The 15,908-nt window shown below is 42.4% G+C and overlaps 1 protein-coding gene across 1 annotated transcript in view; it reads left to right on the top strand.

The window, feature by feature from the left end:
* Window positions 1-15,280, top strand: part of CEP152 (centrosomal protein 152) — a 34,511-nt gene extending 19,231 nt beyond the window's left edge. Inside the window, exons 16-28 of the mRNA XM_032233536.1 lie at window positions 799-927; window positions 1,048-1,183; window positions 2,368-2,547; window positions 3,296-3,541; window positions 5,171-5,302; window positions 6,768-7,409; window positions 9,091-9,265; window positions 10,032-10,208; window positions 11,341-11,428; window positions 11,532-11,635; window positions 12,561-12,717; window positions 13,762-13,865; window positions 14,008-15,280. Of these exons, the coding sequence (XP_032089427.1) occupies window positions 799-927; window positions 1,048-1,183; window positions 2,368-2,547; window positions 3,296-3,541; window positions 5,171-5,302; window positions 6,768-7,409; window positions 9,091-9,265; window positions 10,032-10,208; window positions 11,341-11,428; window positions 11,532-11,635; window positions 12,561-12,717; window positions 13,762-13,865; window positions 14,008-14,936 (3,199 nt within the window). The 3' untranslated portion in view covers window positions 14,937-15,280. The remainder of the gene's footprint in view (window positions 1-798; window positions 928-1,047; window positions 1,184-2,367; window positions 2,548-3,295; window positions 3,542-5,170; window positions 5,303-6,767; window positions 7,410-9,090; window positions 9,266-10,031; window positions 10,209-11,340; window positions 11,429-11,531; window positions 11,636-12,560; window positions 12,718-13,761; window positions 13,866-14,007) is intronic.
* The last annotated feature ends 628 nt before the right edge of the window (window positions 15,281-15,908 follow it).

The following is a 15,908-nucleotide window of genomic DNA, read 5'->3' as shown; positions in this document are numbered from 1 at the left end:
GTAAGTGATTATGCTCTTTGACCAGAGGTGGCATTCAGCCGGTTCTGACCAGTTCTGGCAAACTGAGAGTGGAAATTTTGAGTAGTTTGGAGAACCGGCAAATGCCATCTCTGGCTGGTAAAACAGAAGCTCTTCTGGAGAGCTTTTGGTGGTTGACTGGACGACAGTGTCTTTATTATCATACACTTATCTTTTATGTACCCTGTTCTTCAGATTTGGATGCATGTGACTGGTGAAGCTTCATTTATACTATACTATAAGCCCTGGCCGGGGACGCAATGGCTCAGTGGCTGAGCTTGTCGATCAGAAAGGTCGGCAGTTCAGCGGTTCGAATCCCTAGCGCCGCATAGGAGTGACCAGTGGTGGGATTCATTTTTAAAAAAATACTTGTTCTGTGTGCGTGGCTTGGTGGGCGTGGCAGGGAAAGAATACTGTAACATCTCCATTCCTACCCCACTCCAGAGGAAGGATACTGCAAAATTCCCCATTCCCTCCCGATCAGCTGGGACTGGGGAGGCAGAGAATAGATGGGGTAGGGCCAGTCAGAGGTGGTATTTACCGGTTCTCGGAACTACTCAAAATTTCCGCTACCAGTTCTCCAGAACTGAGCAGAACCTGCTGAATGCCACCTCTGACGGAGACGTCTTTGGACAGTGCTGGCTCTTTGGCTTTGAAACGGAGATGAGTACCGCCCCTAAAGTTGGGAATGATTAGCACATATGTGCGAGGGGAACTTTAACCTATAAGCCCTGGACTTTTCCAAGCAATGAATTAAATGTTTCCCTTTTCCTCCTCCAGGTGTGAAAGAACCTACCGCCAACATTACGAAGACACAAAGAAAAAGCTCCTTGAGGAGACTGCAGGAAAACATGCTGCAGAGAAAGAAAAGCTCGTCCACGCTTATGAAGAGAACATTGCTCAGTTAAAGTATGAATGTATTGGAATAGTTAAAATGGAAACATCTGAAATAGGTTTATCCTCCATGGAGGTTTCTTGTCCTGACGGACATCGTCTTCCATTTCATATTTTCTTCTTCTTCTTCTCCAGGTTGGATATCGATGACCTGAACAAAGAGATGATTGTAGTGAAAGAATGTTACCTCGCCGTCTGCAAGGAGAAAGATGAGCAGGCCGCCCTTCTAAAAGCAGCATTTGAACAAGAGCAGCAGCAGAGGGAGGGAAAGGTACAGAGCTCCAAACGACCTTAGTTTATGGCAGAGAGAACGGTTGCAAAATAGCAGGATTAAACGACAGTCCCGAGAATCTTTACCTCTTCCTAATTAGCGGGATCTATGATTACACTTGGTAGCCCTGGGGGCGCAGTAGTTACAATGCAGTATTGGCAGAAAACTCCGCCCACAGCTTGGAGTTCGATCATGACCGACTCAAGGTTGATCCAGCCTTCCATCCTTCCGAGCTCGGTAAAATGAGGACCCAGATTGTTGGGGACGATAGGCTCACTCTGTAAACTGCCCAGGGAGTGCTGTAAAACACTATGGGGCAGTATATAAGTCTTAAGTGCTATTGCTATTATTGATTTTGGAAGGATGGAAGGCTGAGTCAATCTTGAGCCAGTCAGAATTGAACGCTGTTGTGATCCGCCAGCAAAGCTAGCAGCAGATTCGGACAGTGAGGAGGTTGGGGAGGAACCTGGGCCAGTCCTGGAGTCTGGGGAAGGCTCTGATGAGGGCTCTGTCGAAGTCAGAGAGGAGGACAAAGCTGTATGCCAGTTATCAGTTGCCTTCAGAGTCAGACAACAGTGAGGCAAATGAACAGCTGGAGCCTGTTCCCAGTGTGCACATGTGCAGAGCTGCCAGATGAAGGGAACAGCTAAAGAACAGGGGTCAACTTGGGAGTAAGGCCACAGGTGAACGATGAATGGCCCCTCCCAGAGGAAATAAAAGAGGAGCAGAAGGGGAGTGGAGTTTGCAGGGGACAACTAGTTCACTTAATTGGCTCCGAGACTCCTTGCCAAGTTTTTCAGATATCGGCCTGGCAGCTCTCCAAGCCAGATAAGGTCTGTGACTGTAAATCCTCCTTTGAAAGACTTTGCTGAGCAGAATTCACAGCAAATTAATAAAAGATTTTTTTGTTGGGACAAGGAGTCTGCTTCAGGCTCTCGGGAAGCCAGGCTGTAGATAGCGTGCAATACTGCATTCTAACCACTACACCACCAGGCCTAATGTAATCATACATCCCACTTCAATAGGATAAAGAAATGTTTTTGAGTAAGAGATAGTACTTTAACATACACAATAAAAAATTTGTGCAATGAGGGGAACTGCAAGAGGTTGTTACTTTTTACCTCTTTAATCAACACAACCTCTTCTCCGAATGATGCCCTAACATCTACTCTTAATGTTAACAGTTACTGGTGGAAAAGGAAGATTCTTTGAACAGACTAAAGAACGAACTAGAAGAAACGTACAAGAATTCCATGGAACTCGCGAAGAACCAGTGGCAGAAGGAAAAAGAGACTGACGTAAAGCAGCGTATTGACAGTGAAGTGGAACTTGCCAAAAACATTTGGGAGAAAAAACAGAAAGAGGTGTGCTGGGGTTTCTACTTCTACCCTCAATGAGAGCCTCCAGTGTAGTTTCACAGAGACTGGGCGGGTGGGGTTGTGTAGAAATTCACCTGGATCTTGAACAGCTTATTCATCATCTTTTCATAATCCCATAATCCCTTGCGGGGTGGAGTCTGGGCAACTGAATGGAGCTGAGTGATTACTGGCTGGATGCCCTTCCTGTCACCAATGCTGAATTATATTCAGCAGATATATTCTCATTGTGCCCAGAGACAGAAATATCTGCCCTCTACCTAGGATCGAACTGACAACCTCCTGATTGTGAGGTGAGAGCTCGACCTTATAGGCCAGTGCGCCACTCCCCTTGAAGAGCTTATTCCTGGGTTTTAAAAGCATAGCTTTTTCAGTGGCACAGATAATTCAGCTTCTACTAGTATAAAATGGGTATCCTTCTGATTTCAAGGAAGCTCGGGGATATTTTTGTACTAGCACTGATGATGTTGCCTAGTTAGGGTAATGAAACGTCTGCAAGAAAACAAGCAAGCTCAGAGAGCACCAAGGACCCCTCACTTAATTTTTGCAAGTATTCTCTGAAAACATCTCGATCCTTTCTCTGTGCAAGTTCAACATTCAGCTCCTACTCCTTCTGCTTACTAGGAAAAAACAACAACAAGCCTCCTTGTTTTATTTAGGTTTTTTTTCTCCCCGCCGCAAAGATTTTCCCTAAGAAATTTATCTTTGGTTTAGCGCAGTCTTCTGTTCCCTACAGAGCCAAGAGCAGGCTTGTCATGAAGTTGAAAAAGAATGGCAAGAACGACTGGCCAAGGCTTTGGAGGAGACCAAGAGAGCAGCAGTCGAACTCAAAGATCACGGTAGCCAAACGGAGGAAACCCTGAGCCAGCTAATTGCAGAGGCGGTAGAGGAGCAAACGGTGTCGTTTCGGGAGGCTCTGAAAGCAAAGGAAAAGTCGTTGAGGGAACACGAAGCGAACTATCACGAGAGCATTGCCACGCAGGTGACAGGCGGACGTGCGGGTTTATTTTTACGGGGTTCCCGATAAAACCAAAACATGCATAAGTTGAATCAGTGACATATGAAGTAAATAGGAATAGCACTTAGATTTCCATACCGCTTTACGGTGCTTTACAGCACTCTAAGCGGTTTACAGCAGGGATGTCAAACTCAAATTCATTAAGGGCCGCATCGGGCTTGCGTTTAACCTTGGGGGGGGGCAGGATGGACGTGGCCAGCTCGATGTCACTCATGTCTGGGGTGCTAGTGGTGGCCTGAGTGCTCTGCCTGCGAAAACGGGCTCCTGAGCTCCAGTTTTGGCTACAATGGCCTCCTGAATACTCTGCCAGCGAAAAGGGAGCTCAGAAGGATTGCCCAGGGCCCTCACGAGTTCCGTTTTTGGCTGCGACAGCATCCTGCAACCGTCTGCCAGCAAAAAAAGAGCTCCATTTTTTGTCAGCATCCAAATATCATCCAAAATTAAATTAGAGTCCAAGGCAAAGTATTCCTCCAAGTTCCAATTTATTAAGAGAGACATGTTGGCACATCTGTGGATATCCGAATCTGAAAGCTTCCCGGTTTTCCCACCCAGTTGAAAGTTCAAGATCTTGCCCCCCCCCCCTCCCCACATACACACATAAGTCCATCCCATGGTCCAATCTCCCACTGCCATACTGGCAGTTTCCACCCATCCAGTTCCGGTCAGGCTCAGAAGCGTAGAGACAAAAGATGACCTTGGGCTTCTACAAAGGAATTATTTATTTTGACAACAACACATTCTACTCCTTATTATTCCCCCTCCCAATTCCCCACTAATGAAACAGCATAGTAGAAACGAATATTACTGTGGCAGGCCTGACATTTTTGCTCACATGGGCCACTCCTTTGCTGTTTCCAAGGTGGCCCCACAGGCCTTATCTAAGCATCCCATGGGCTGGATCTGGCCCCCAAGCGTTGAGTTTGAAACCCCTGGTTTACAATGTCAACATAACGCCCCCAACGATCTGGGTCTTCATTTTACAGTCCTGGAAGGATGAATCAACTTGAGCAGGTCAGAATCGAACTGCTGACAGCCGGCAGTCAGCAGAAGTAGCCTGCAGTACCAATTGCTTTAGGACTAAATCTTAAAAAAACCCTAAGTTCATCCTTGACTTAACAGAGCAACAAAACTATGTGTGTTGCAAGTAATCCTCAAGTTACGACAATTCATTTAGTGAGCACTTGAAATTACAACAGCCCTGAAAAAGGTGACTTAGGACTGTTTTTCACACTTACGACCATTTGCAACATCCCATTGTCATTGGGAAGTTTGCCCACTGATTCATATTTATGACGGTTGCAATGGATCTCCTTTCCAACCTGCTGACGAGCAGAGTCAATGTGGAAGCCAGGTTAACTTAACAACCGTATCCCTAACTTAACAAAACCACAGTGACTCGCTTAACAAATGTGGTAAGATATGTCGTAAAATGCGGCAAAACTCAGCAAACATCTCACTAAGCAACAGAAATTTTGGGCTCAAATTAGGAGTTGGAGGTACCTTTAATTGAAACCGACCTGAAACTTGATTTTTCTTTTTTTGCTTTTTTCTTGTGGGAATGGCTTCTTCTTGACCTTGGCTTACTCATTGTAGGTGGAATTGGCTCTGACCAAAGCTCGTGCGTTGTGGCTGCAAGAACTTACGGATCTTGAGGAGTACAGAAATCACTTGAAGCTAGCCAAAGCAAAGTGGGAAAAGGAATCTGAAATCAGCACAGCAGAAAAGGTAGTGGAGAACGATTTCATCGTGACTTAAGCGGCCAAATGTGGACAAGATGACAGTTTTGTATTTTACTGCCTTAGATTAGAAAAAAACTATGAAATTCAGTTGATGGGATCGGACAAATGCCTGGGTATCCGTTTAAATTTTCCAAAGAGATTGATATTGAAGCCTATAACACCACAGCAAGATTGTGTGTGCATGTATCTGTCTGTCATCTGAATTAAATAATTTTAAAGTGAGTTTGAGCAAGTTCAGCTTGCAGTATCTAATTTCAGAGCTTTTAAGATGCCATTGGAAATGGTATTTATCAAATAACCTTAACCAGTGTAAAGCTTTCCAGCTTGTTAATAATAGCTACTTGATTTAAAGAGTCCTTTATTCTTGTCTTCAACAGTGCAGCCATATCCTTTCCCTCTGCCTCTATTAAAGTACCAACTTCAGATTTGTTTCCAACTAGTTAAGTGTGGTAATACCAGGACTAACCATGATGATCGCAAATGAAATAGACTGGAGGATAAAAGAGAGGAGTCTGGCTCTCCTGGACAGCCACCCTCCTAGGTTAATTTCAAACTTGAGTTAGGCCGCCCACATGAAAGCATTCAAAGAAAGCTTTAGGCATTATGCTGCGGGGTGGGGTGGGGTGTTGTCCTCGAAATTTGGCAACTTCAACTCCCAGAGTGGATGGCTGCAGAATTCTGGGAGTTGAAGTCCACAAGTCTTATTGGAGAACCCTGCATTTAAGGCATTACTAAATAATAATAATAATAAACATCTATCCATTGTCTCTTGCCTGCTTCAATATTTTAATTGCTATGCTTTTTTTCCTGACTTGTCTTCCATGTTCCTCTCTTAGATCTTTATCTCTGTCTACGTTTGTTTCTTGAATGTTCAATATAGATATTCTTGAATGTTCAATCTAGATATTCTTGAATGTACAATCTAGATATTCTTGAATGTTCAATCTAGATATTCTTGAATGTTCAATCTAGATATTCTTGAATGTTCAATCTAGATATCCCTTCCGCCTCTCCTCTCTTCCACTGCCTAGTTGCTAAGATTTCTGTCCAGATCCCTCCCTCCCTTTCTAACACATCTCCCAACTCTTTTAATATATTTTCCCCCGATTTAATTAATCACTATTATTTTCATTGTTGTCTCCTCTTTGTCTTCTTCCTCTGCTTTCATTTCTTCTGTTGACTCCTCCCTTTCCTTGGTCTTTGCGCATCATCCCTCGTATGGTATTTTCCATTTTTTCCCCATAAACTCCTTAAATCCTTTCTCCGTGGCACCTTTTGCATTTTGCAGAAGTAATTCCATCTCCTTCGAACTTCCACAGTCCAAGAGCTACTTATTCAGTCCTTTGGCTACCCTTCAAGGAGTGCACTAGTCCAATTCTTATGTCCCATAAGTAAACAATTGTTCCATATAGATAAGGCATTACTGACCGACTTCTGTGTGGCCTCTTTAGGTATCTGCTGTTGAAGAGAAATGGAAGAAGCAGCTTGAGAACAATGAGAAAGCCCAGAGAAGAATCCAAGAGCTTGAAGAGAAGACACTGTCCCTTCGAAGGGAGCTGGAGCTGAAGGAAGATGAGACCTCGTCGCTGATTAAAGCGGAGCTCGCCAAAGCTCATTCCCAGTGGATTAAAGAAAAGCAGGAGGAGATTCTCAACATGCAAGACCAAAACGAAAAAGAGTGCCACGCCCTTCTACAAGACCAGAAAGTTAAACTCGGTGAGATGTTTGCAAAGGCCAAAGAAGACCTTGAAAACCGAAAGGAAGAATTGCTGGGCCAAAAGGAGGCCGAGCTGAAGGCGTGCCTTGTCAGGAAGCAACAGGAATGGGCTGTTCAGGAAGCCAAGAGGCTTCAAAATGAGATCCATCAGTACGAGGACAGGATTCTCGTTCAGGTAGAACTGCTCGTAGATGACCTTCACAAGGATTTGGTCCAGTGGGCAAGCTGTGAGCACCCTTGGGAAACTAAGTGGGACACGTCTCCTCCTCTTCAGATCAATCTCCAGTTCAAAGACAAACTGACATTTTGCTTGCAGAAAGCCTACCGAAGCACAGTCAACGCCATCCTTGAAAAAGCCATGGAAAAATGGAACCAGGTAACTTTAACATGGCCTTAGAAAATGATCGGTATTTTGATTTTATGGTCCTTTGTTTTTCATTTTTTAGCAGTACATTGCTAGAGGAAATGGAGTGGCTTGTGAAAGTAAAAAAAACCCCAAAACGCTGGTATCTTACCATATCAATATAATACAAAAATATCTTTAAAGCAAAAGAATCTGTATATTTGCACATTTTTTAAGTAGTTGTTGTTAGATGCAAAGTCATGTCCTCCAGGCCATCCTGTCCTCTACCATCCTCTGGAGTCTATTTAAGCTCCCGCCGACTACTTCAGTGACTCCATCCAGCCACCTCATTTTCTGTCCTCCCCTTCTTCTTTTGCTCTCCGTCATTCCCCGCATGAGGCTCTTCTCCAGTGAGTCCTTCCTTTTCATTAGGTGGCCAAAGTATTTGAGTTTCCTCTTCAGGATCTGGCCTTCCACAGAGCAGTCAGGGTTGATCTCCTCTAGGACTGACCGGTTGGATGGCCTTGCAGTCCAAGGGACTCAATGCAGGAGTCTTCTCCAGCACCAGAGTTCAAAGGCCTGAAATCTTTGGTGCTCAGCCTTTCTTATGGTCCAACTTTCACAGCCATTCATTGCAACTGGGAAAACCATAACCTTGACTATGCATACTTTGGTTGGCAGGGTGATGTCTCTGCTTTTTTTTTTTGGCTTTTTAATACTACTTTTAATTAATTTCCAAAGTCAAACAATTGCAAACTGACTTGGAAAGGGAATAACAAAGCAAAGTAAAAGTGTCCAAAATATAGATAACCAATTTTTAACCAAGAGCACACCAGTTGATGACTTGCAATAAATCTAAGGTTCTAGATTCTCTGCTGAGAGATTCTCTGCTCCCGATGTCACTGGGTTCCATGCATTGTTCTTGCATTCCACTTTCCCACTCCCCCACTTTTTATTGAGAGGAAAGTTTCACTCCTGACATGTTACACTTGAATATATTCTCATCTTGAGTTGTTCTTTTCCCCAGAAAGAGAACTGAAGTGTAGTTATTCAGTTTTGCTGTGTCAGATGTATATATAGTTAATCTTTCTTTGCTGGGAAGAAAACTAGATTCTTCTCTACTCCGAATGGGGTAAGCAAGTAGGATTTGGTAAAAACCAGGAGAGATCAACTTGACAGCCTCCCTTAGATTTTTCTAAGAACGAGGAATACGTTGGGTGATCCTTCATTGTAGGAGGGCTAGCATTTTAAGAGTGAAATGTGCTGAACCTTAATTTCCACTGTTGTCTTTTACTTTCTCGGCAGTTAGTAATTTATTTGAACTTCTGACTTTCTCTCCGTAAAGGGAGGTGTATTTTGGAGAGCTGTTAAAAAGGAAGTGGTCTGAAATAGGCCGCAGCGTAGCATCACTAAAATTTAGGCAAATAACTAAAGACACTCATTGCATCTAGAATAAATATCAATTAATCTACAGAAACCATCATGGCAGAAAAAGTGATAAAATCAGGCAGAATTTACTTAACGACCAAATTGCATAGTGACAGAAGCTCTGTCTCCAATTGCGGTTGTAAGTCAAGGACTACCAATAATTAGTAGTAGTAGTTGTCGGTATTAAGATAAAGCTGTCCTGATTTTTTTTTAATATAAGATTAATTTGAAAGTTGGTTCTCAATTGCTGTCTATTCTTGTAACATTTTTATGTGTTCCTTTCTAGAAACATGAAGATCTGGGCTCCAATTTCAAAGATTTGGATGACTCTTGCATGCAGAACGGTGAAGGGGAGGCTGGAGACAAATTCAGGCGTCCCACATATAACATTGGGCAGCAAGTAGAAATCCAGCGGATAATAAGAAAACATCCTTCTTTACAGGAGACTGAAATAGATTTTGGTATTACACTGCATCTGTTTCCTCGCTTTAATTTGAGCCTTGCTAATTCTATTTTACCTAATTCATAAATTCAGTTTTTACAATTGACTGTACTAGCCAACAGAGAGGCTGTTTAGAGCCGGGGTATCCAACCTTGGCATCTTTAAGACCAGTGGACTTCAACTCCCAGAATTCTGGGAGTTGAGTTCACATGCACGGGTCCTAACGTTGCCAAGGTTGGATACCCCTGGTTTAGAGAAAATAGAGAAATGCACAGATATTAAAGAATACCTTGCAAATAATGTTACTGTGTTCTAGAGTTAAAGCTGGGGAAGTCCATGAATATTATTCATGGCATATTTATTAGGCACTGGATGACATCTTTGTAAAGTAAAATCTAGAGAGCTCCTTCATTAAGTACTGAGCTGGTAGTCCTGGCCAATTTTCTGGTGGGTATCAATGAATGCTAAACTTCAGAATATTCAGAATATTCTTTGGTTTTCAAAAGCCTTTATGCAAGTATGGAAAACTGAGGCTTTGTACACTGTAAACCTAGAATTACAGACCTGTAACTGGAACTCAAGAATGCTAGTTCAAATTCACTAATTCTTCATTGTTAAAAAGGTGTACATGATGAAACGATGCAGCTTCCAGAAAAGTTTCTTTTAAAACAACCGCTAAAGATATCCATAATAACCACAATCTGGTGGTAGGACCATCTTGTCTCTTCAGTTGTTTGGTCAGCCCAAAAAATGACCACTTGCTTTTTCATATTTTGTCGGTGCAGGTTGTAAATGTAAAAAAAGAAACATGTCACAAGCCGAGGTTTGTTTTGAGCATTATCAACAGCAGCTAGAAAAAAAGGAAAAAGAATGTGAGGACTTGAAAAGGAAACTCGACAAAGCTTGCAAGCATCTCCAGCTGGCGGTGAAGGAACAAAAATCGAAGTCTGAACAAGCCCACGGTCTGTACCGTTTCCATGCTGATGTTGAATAGGAAGTGCTGGTTCACTTGTCCCTCCGTTTAATTTGATCCTTTGTTTGATGACAATTTAGTGCATAATAGAAGGATGAGGTGGCTCATTGGCTAAGGCACTGAGCTTGTCGATCAGAAAGTTCGGCAGTTTGAATCCCTAGCTCCGTGTAATGGAGTGAGCTCCTGCTACTTGTTCCAGTTTCTGCCAACCTAGCAGTTTGAAAGCACGTAAAAAATGCAAGTAGCAAAATAGGGACCACCTTTGATGGGAAGGGAACAGTGTTCCGTGTGCTTTGAGTCATGACAGCCACATGACCACAGAGACGTCTTCGGACAACGCTGGGTCTTCGGCTTTGAAACGGAGATGAGCACCACCCCCTAGAGTCAGGAATGACTAGCACATAAAGGGGAAACTTTACTTTTACTTTTAAGTGCATAATAATAGAAAATGGTCATTCTAATGTAGTTTAATGTTTCGGAATGTGTGTGTGTGTGTGTGTTTGTGTGTGTGTGTGTGTCCCTTATTCTTACAAGCACAATATAATAACTTGCTGTTTCTATGATCTAATAATATATTGACATATAAAATAAACTTCTATTACACTTGTTTAAAGTTTTTTCTAATTAGCTTAATGCTTTATCGTAGAACATAATCATGTCATTTGCAGTTAGGTTCTCAATGGTTCTCTTGTTAAATGGCTTTTATAAAAATAACTACCTACCATTCTCCCAGGAGTTCAGTTACTCTTTCCAGGATAGGAACATTTGCAATTGGCCAATTCAGAGTCTTGTTATTAGTAATTTTGATGTGAAGTTCTGTATCATTTCCCCCATTTATCCTATTACGCCCCTTTCAGATGAAGTAGTTTGGTCAATAGAGATGGTTTGGGCCTGTATTTGTTATGAACCTTGGAATGACTTACACTATTTTGATATCAGTGAGTTTGATGAGACCCTGTCAAAGAGTAACGACTTTTTGGGTAACGACCCAAAAGATTACTAGTAGAATAACAATCCATTGGAATTCTAAATAATAATAAAAACAAACTATTATGCAGCACCAGGTGAAATGTAATGCCTAAAGAGGTTTTTTTTCCTGTCTTTTTTTTTTTTTTTTTTAGAGAACGAAAAAATTATGAAAGCCCTCGTGGAAGAAAACTCTTCCATGAAGAACCAACTTGATCTGAAATGTGTCAATATTCCTCCCAGGTAGCCCACACATTATAAACTTTATTCTAATATAACTTCATAAACTTTCTGGGCAGTTGTAACTTCATTCTCGGTTTGGGCATTCTGTTTCCTGCACTGCCAGGTCGTCCTCAGAAGGCTGCATTTCAAAGCCTGGTTGTTTGTGTGATGGAAAAGCTTTGGAAGAGATGCGTTCCCAGTATCTTAAAACAGTGAGCAAAATTAAGAGTAAGTAGTAAAAAAGATGATGATGATGATGCCAATATCAATTCACCCTTGTTCTTAAGCTTACAACAGGGAAAATTCTAATATCTTCTTCTCTTCTTTAATTCCTCTTTTACCACTTCTGGCGCCGAGGAGACACAGAGTCCTGGTTCTTGCTCTGGTTCTGGTGGTGTCAACCATTGTTGTAGTGTATCTTTGATGCTATCTCTCCATCTTCTGGGTCTGCCTCACGTTCTTCGATCTTCCTATTTAGCATTTGCCATGGGATGGAATCCTCTAATATGTTACCTACTGTAGTGTATTTTGGAGGTTGTGACTCTTTGAGAGCTGTATGCAATGAAATTCATTTTAATGTGTGCCAATTAGCGTACATGCAATAGCAGTAGAACTTATATACTGCTTTGCAGCCCTCTCTAAGCGGTTTACAGAGTCAGCCTCTTGCCCCCAACAATCTGACTCCTCATTTGACCCACCTCGGAAGGACGGAAGGCTGAGTCAACCTTGAGCCTGGTGAGATTCGATCTGCCAAATTGCAGGCAGCCGGCAGGCAGCAGAAGTAGCCTGCAGTACTGCACTCTAACCACTGCACCCCCATGACAAAGTGACAATAAAAGTTACTCTAAGTTCTACTACCCGTCTTCATATTTCAAGTCTTGTTGAGTATGTACTGGTGAAACTTGTAAACAGTTGTGTTTGTAGTAGTACTAACACCGCAGCTTAGAAGAAAGAGGAATAAAAATAGATTTCTGATCCTGTCTACATACAAGGAATACTCATTCTCTGTCCTTTGTCTGCTCACCGAAACAATTCGCTACAATTCCCAATTCTATGCATAAATCCACACTATACGGACGACGTGAAAGTTGTCCATTGCAATTCTATGTTTTATATGCATCACCAAATATAAATTGGTGTTATTTGTTCATAGGTGACATGCTTCGTTACATCCACGAAAGTAAGGAGAGAGCAGCAGAAATTATAAAAGCTGAGGTTTTACGGGAACGGCAGGAGACCGCCCGAAAAATGCGCAAATATTATCTTATCTGTCTTCAACAGCTTCTGGTTGATAACGGCAAGCATGAAGGGTGAGGCATTTCAAATCATGCTAGATGTGAAGAGAACTCTCAGCAAACTCAAGGTGTTTTTGTGGATTGATTTTTTTTAAAGTGATTTAAAATTATATTGCTCTGGTTGTATAGTGCATGCAACAATTTCAGGTGAACTGCAGAGACAGAGAAAAAAAAAGATCTGTTATCTGTTTCATAGAAAATAGCAGATATATCTTATATTCATGTATTCCTTCGTTCCCTCTCTGCCTTATACAGAAATGCGGGTTCATTCAGCATGTCACAAATTCCATAGAATTGAACTGAATTCTTTATTGGCCAAGTGTGATTGGACACACAAGGAATTTGTCTTTGGTGCAGATGCTCTCAGTGTACATAAGGAGAATAAAATACATTCCTCAAGAATAAAAAGATACAACATTTAGTGATGGTCAAGGTTACTAATAAGCTATCAAATGGTACTAGTAAACAAATAAAACAATATAAATTGAAAGATACAAGCAACATGGTTATAGTCATAAGTGGGAGGAGATAGATACTGGGAAGGAAGAAAAGAATAATAGTAATACAGAGTAAATTATTTGACAATGTTGCAGGAATTAGTTGTTTAGCAGAGTGACGGCATTCGGTCCTTGTGTCTAGTTGTTCTGGTGTGCAGTGCCCTATAGTGTCGTTTTGAGGGTAGAAATTTCACAGCCCTCTTTTTGACTCGTGCAAAATGGAAGGCAGGCTGGTAGCAATTGTTTTTCCTGCAGTTCTAATTATCCGTTGAAGTCTGTGCCTGTCTTGTTGGGTTGCAGAGCCAAACCAGACAATTATAGAGGGGAAGATTATTGTCAATGCACCACATGTGGTACAATGAAATTGAACATAAATGAATGGATATGATACTAAGGGGGATCCCTGTAGCAAGAATAAATCTTTCTTTCTTCAACACTTTAAGAAAGTTCAAAAATGTTTTTTTTTTGTTGTTGTTGTTTGGATTCTTAGTTGACTGAAAAAGCTTTTTAAAGACTGGATTTTTTTTTTAAAAAAAAAATCAAAATCTTGTTATTTTTGCAGGGCTGAAAAGAAAATAATATGTGCTGCTGGCAAAATTGCTACAATGGCTAAAATATTAGAAACCCCTGTCCGGAACTCAGCACTAAATAAAACTCCATACTCAGGTATACTACTAATTTTCACACGTTTCACATCTTTTTTTGTTTTAATAGAGAAGGTAATATTTACCACTTAGAGGATGTTGAGTTTATTTGTGGGAAGTTTGGCTTGTTTTAATTCCTTTTTGCTTTCCATGTCGCCTGACAGCCCTTCCCCAAAACTCCAAAGCGGAAGAACCTCAAACGAGTTACACTCAACATTCCAAGTCCACCCCAAAAGAAAGTCAAACGCACGATGAAAGCACGGGCAAAAGACACACGCCGCGTAGCTTGCAACCGCAGCTTGATGCCGAAAGCGAATCATGCCTAGTTTCTCAAACCCAGATGACCAGAAGAGCTTTTAAGCAGCCGGACGAGACTTCAGTTGGTGCTGCACCTGGAGGAGCTTTCGGCGAGGAAGAACTTGGGAACAAATTTCTACCGGGTAGAGTTGGAACATTCCAGGATACTTCCCCTTACGGGTCTCAAGGAAAGCTACCCAGTACCCATCTCGTTGTAGTGGATGGTTTTGACTTTGGAGCACCTGGCGAAAAGTATAAGCGCCTAAATGAAACAAAGGTTGGATGTAGCCAGTTGGCTAGACAATGGAAGGCGGCAAAATCTGGGAAAACCTCAAGCTTTGAAGTCCAAGAAACTCCCGTAAGAGATGAAGGCTCTTCGGATGAGTGGAGCTTATTAAGCGAGACTCTTCATGTGAACCACAGTGGTGGCCTCCAGCATCCAAAAATATACTCCAGCGGGCCTCGAGACTGCCATTCGGCGCTTCCCATGACCAACACCCGTTCCCAGGTCAAGGATGAGACTTCTGGTTTTTCACCCCGTCTCGGTGGACACCACGAGAAGGAACTTATCAAGAATCAAAATTGCACCGATGGCCATCTGGCCACAAACTCAAGTTGCGCACCGTTCACAGGCTTGGGCACCGTACGTCCCGCCGGCGTCCCTCCGAACCACACTGTGCTCTGTTCCGCAGCCGGGAAAAACTATAATTTGCTACAATCCAGGAAACACATACACAGGGTTATGGATTGCCAACAAGACAGCGGCTTTGAGAGCCCGCAGATTAACTTTGATTAATTCCCCAACATTGGAAAACTCGGACAAAAGAGATGCTTAAATATATTTAAACGAAAGGGTGTGGAGAACGCGTGTGGTGATGGCCTTATGAGTGTTTTTGTTTGTTTCTTTTATATTTCGACCGTTGTGTGTGGGCTCAACATCCTAGGTACCTGATGTTGTTGTTATAGATTGCCTCTCTGTGTGTATGCGTGGGTTGGTGTGTTGTGTTTTTCTTTATACGGCGGGGGTAATATTGAATTGTGTCGTGGGAAATTATCTATTTTTGCACTTGAGATTAGTGTGCAGTCCAATGCAAATTTTTTTTACATTTTATTTATATAAAAATAAAGCAAATACTTTGTGGGCCTAACGTATCAACCCTCAATCCCCCCCCCTACCAAAAAAAGCTGACAGCCTCTTTTTGTTGGTGACTTAATACTTCCTTTTTTTTCTATAGGCATTAATAAATATGGCAAGAGAAGTCGTAAAATGGGGTAAAACCAATGGTGGGTGGCAGGCGGTACGCCCCGGTATGCAGCACCGTATACTGTTCCAGTACGGTGCTCCGGAGGGCCCATCCGCCCGCCCGAGCTCCTTAACTGTATTTGAGCTCTTCTGTGCATGTGCACGGAGCGCCTGGCGCCTGCGTGACACTCCGCCAAACAGTTGGAGCGTCGCGGAGGCGTCGCAAGAGGTAAGGACACATGCGCACACGTTCATGTGGTGGACGCCGAGCCCCATTGCAACCGTATCGGTTGCAACGCGATCCGGAACCCACCACTGGGCAAAACTCAACCAATTTCTCACTTAACCACATAAATTCTGGGCTCAATGGTCATAAGTTGAGGATTATCTATGTTTAGCAAAAGCGGATAGATTTCAAGGAAGCATCCAGTCAAAAAAAATTCAGATTCATGAGGTTCTACAATTATTATTTCATCTATAGAAATGAATGAGTAGACATGGGTGGTTCCCAGTTGCTCCAATTTA

Source organism: Thamnophis elegans, chromosome 16 (assembly GCF_009769535.1).
Source record: "Thamnophis elegans isolate rThaEle1 chromosome 16, rThaEle1.pri, whole genome shotgun sequence".
Classification (NCBI taxonomy): domain Eukaryota; kingdom Metazoa; phylum Chordata; class Lepidosauria; order Squamata; family Colubridae; genus Thamnophis; species Thamnophis elegans.
The sequence above is the reverse complement of the archived record's forward strand: the minus strand, read 5'-3'. Positions and strand labels throughout refer to the sequence as shown.